Genomic DNA, 3993 nt, shown 5'->3' on the forward strand with positions numbered 1-3993 from the left:
AGTAACAGAATTTTTCCTCCTGGCTGCCATGTCCTATGACCGCTACGTGGCCATCTGCAAGCCCTTGCATTATGTGACCATCATGAGCAGAGGAGTCTGTAGGATTCTCATTATCTGTTGTTGGATGTCTGGTTTATGTGTAATCATTCCACCACTTATCCTGGTTTTAAATCTGGAATTTTGTGACTCTAACGTACTTGACCACTTTATTTGTGATGCATTTCCTATTGTGAAAATCTCGTGTTCAGACACATGGATTGTGGAACAGACAGTTAATATCTGTGCCGTGTTGACCCTAAATATTACTCTTACTTGTGTAGTTATGTCATATGGTAACATCATCAGAACCATATTCAGATTCCCCTCTGCTCAGCAAAGGAAAAAAGCCTTTTCAACCTGTTCTTCCCACATGATTGTGGTTTCCATCACCTATGGCACCTGTATTTTTATCTACATGAATCCTAAAGCAAAGGAAGAAGTGACTGTCAATAAAATGGTTTCACTGCTTATTTCTTCTGTTTCACCTACATTGAACCCATTTATCTATACTCTCAGGAACAATCAAGTTAAGAAAGCTTTTAGGGACTCATTTAAAAGACTTTTATTGATCTCTGCAAAGTAAAAGCTGTATATATATATTTTTAATTTTAGAAGAAAAGATAAATGGTCCCAGACATTTTATCATTGAAGTTTATATTTACCTTTTCATAAAAAATAAAAAATAAAAATCTGCACTTCAGGTACATGAATTTTCTCAATAATTTCTTCAAAATAGCTTCTTTGATCTGTGATCATCCCAATCTCTTTGTTTTCTAAAGTAATATCTGAAACAGATTTGCACTTTATAAAGGCAATATGTAAATAGGTTTCTGAAAACTCATTTTGTGGAATTAAATCAACTTCATAATAGTACATTTTAAGAAAAAATAATACCATTACTTTAGTTGGGAAAATATAGGGTAAAACAATTGTTTTACTTTAAAAATGCCAATGACATCCAAGCATATAAAATAAAAATAATTTTATGCAAAGACTCTAAATAATATGAATAATGGAATAACGTTAAAATATGAACATGAATTTAAAAAGAGAATATTTGTACATTCAGTATTGAGAACATAGAGAATCAAGGAAACATGAACTATTGCTATTACAATAATATAGAAATGGTGAATAAATGTAAAGTGTTCTTTTGCATCTGTATCTATAACATTTGGAAGTTGTAAATAAAGGTGTCAGAAAGAATGAAGCAATTAAAAAGAGAGTGATGGTCTGTAAATTGAGTGCAGCTTCTCAGAAGAAGATAGACTGAAGGATAAGACTGGAGTGAAGGGTTTCTATTACCGTCCTCTGAGATTTCAGATTAAACTCTCACGATCAACGTAGGGAGAACACAAAGTCAAAACTGTCAAATGATTGCACTCATGATAGAAATTTGGATTATTTCTAAAAGAAAGATTTTTTTTTTTTTTTTTTTTGAAAAATATTGTCTGCTGCTTTTAAGGTTGTAAATAATGGGGTAATTTCTCAAGTGTATTTGATACATTTACCACAAGTTAACCTTTGCAATATAAAATCTCTCATAATAAGATAAACAAAGAGATGTAAAAAGTTGGAAAATGGCACAAATATAATCATTGTAAATTAAACTATTCCTTCTAACTAATTGCTATTTATAATGTAATGAATTACACACACTAGTTTCCTACGCACGCTATGGGTGCTATATGTAAAAAATAGGGTATATTTCAAGTATTTGTAGCACTGAAAAAATATATAATTAGAAAGATTTCGATAATCTTAAATAAGTCCTGATGTAGCAGTATGGGTTAATTGCTTGATTGCAAAGTCAATTTGAACCGTAAGAGCAACAGATCAACCTCCGCAGCCTAGCTTCAGAGCACTGTGTAGGGTTGCTGTGAGTTAGAACTGACTCAAGGACACGTAACATCAACAACAAATGCATTTATTATTTACAATAATGTTAGCTACAACAAGAGACAGTAACTTATTCTAATAAATGTGAAAGAAAATGAAAAGTAAAAGTGGGAATGTTAATGAACTGGAGGTAAAAAAAGAAAGTAATTAAATCAATTAAAGGAATTGAAAATCCCATTCTTTCAAAAGTCCTACACAACAGAATAAGTTCCATTCCAATGAATGTGACTAAAAAGGCAGATAAATATTTAGTATTTCACTGGAAATGAAAAAAAAAAAGATAAGAAAAATAGTCAGTATAAAATGACAATTACCGCAAGAAATTACACCTACTCCTCATTTATCAACTATTTGTTACCTGACATTTTGCATTTATGATAATAACGAAAAGTCTACTATTTGCCTATTCTTCATATTAATGGTGAAACATTATAACAATAGTGAACACTGAGTACCAAGGTCACAATTATGTTGGCTAGGATGATTAGCATAGCGGTTACGAGTCGGGCTGCCAACCTCAAGGTAAGGAGTTTGAAATTACCTTCAGTTTCGTGGGACAAAGATGAGGGCTTCTGGTCCCACGAAGATTTACAGGCTCAGAAACCCTGTGCAGGGTCACTATTAGTCGGAACGACACCACGGTACTTTCCAACAACTACCAGCAACATGATGGTTCAAGTTAGGTGTCAACTTGTCTGGCCCATGATTCTCAGCAGTTTGGCAGTATGTGGAGGTCTGGTGTAGCACTGTAGGCTGAGCACTGGACTGCAAGGTCGATTTGAGCTGCAAGGTCGGAGGTTCCAACTGCCTCTTGGAAACCCTATCAAAGGGTCCAATAAGTTGGAAGCCACCTGATGGCACTTAATAACAACAGCAATAATGCTGTAATTGGTAGTTATTTAATAATGTAGTTATCTGCCATTTTTTGATCTGATGGGCTCATCCTCCATTTTGCATAATGCTGATTTTCACTTAATGACCTGGTCTTTGAAACCTAACAATGTAGACAAGTGAAGAGTGATCATAAAATCTTGTTTTATTCACATTTAACTTTTTTGAAGTGAATTGATGTCACCATAGCATACCATTTGGCATTATTCATAATTTAATAGGCAACATTCTCTTTCAGTTAGTTGTCCATAAAATAATGGCATGTATTATAATTTATGATTCCTTACAACTGATTAATTTTGGCATAACTTTATCCCCTGAGGATATCCTTACTAATCCAAAAATCTCAAGAAACTTAAATAGGAAACTGGAGAACAAATGAGAGAATTTTGTACTTTGAACAAAAGGAAAATATTTTTAAACTTAAGATTCCTAACAATACCAATGTTATTATTGTTAAGTGCCTTCAAATTAAGTCTGACTCATAGCAACCAAGGAACACAGTGATTCCAGGGAGCAGCTGTTGAGTTTGAACTCACCTGATGGCTAGCACTCCAGTATCTATCCTACCACCCCACATGAAGACCACATAATAACAAAAGTACCAAGAAATCAATGAAAAAAATATTATCTCTGTTACAAAACTTATAAAATTTATTAGTCACAAAATAAATTATTCAAAATTAAACAAACATTTTAAGTAGAATATAAAACGTAACAAAATTAGTAGCAATCATACTTCTTTTTTTTTAATGTTTTATTGTGAATTATGTGATAGTTTACATGGGAGAACATTAACATTACATTCATCCTATCGCATATATAGTTTCATTGCCATGGTTACAATCCCCTGCATGCATCATCAACCAACCAAAGGGTATACCCTGCAAGCCTGCCCCCCAGTTGTCAGCACACAGCCCCTCTCCCTCTCTGGATCTAAAGTCTGCATCCACTCAATTTCTCTATGTCATTGTCTTTGCCTCCATCTCTGGTGTCACTGCTTCTCTGGATAGGGTCTCGTTTTCTGCTCTTCTCCCTTTATGGTCCCAGAGATCACTGCTCCTAGACTGCAAAGTCAATCACTCCCCTCCTTTTGCTACAAAATGTCTACCTTTACATTTCCAACCCTCACAATCAGTCCTGATAACAATTATTCACTATTGT

At 34.0% G+C, this 3993-nt stretch overlaps 1 protein-coding gene across 1 annotated transcript in view; it reads left to right on the forward strand.

The window, feature by feature from the left end:
- The window catches only part of LOC102818726 (olfactory receptor 6C2-like), a 1390-nt gene extending 768 nt beyond the window's left edge, over positions 1–622 (forward strand). The window contains exon 2 of the mRNA XM_006859571.1: positions 3–622. Coding sequence (XP_006859633.1) covers positions 3–622 — 620 coding nt within the window. The remainder of the gene's footprint in view (positions 1–2) is intronic.
- The last annotated feature ends 3371 nt before the right edge of the window (positions 623–3993 follow it).

The sequence above is a fragment of the Chrysochloris asiatica genome, unplaced genomic scaffold (genome assembly GCF_000296735.1).
Source record: "Chrysochloris asiatica unplaced genomic scaffold, ChrAsi1.0 scaffold00033, whole genome shotgun sequence".
In the NCBI taxonomy this organism is placed as follows: domain Eukaryota; kingdom Metazoa; phylum Chordata; class Mammalia; order Afrosoricida; family Chrysochloridae; genus Chrysochloris; species Chrysochloris asiatica.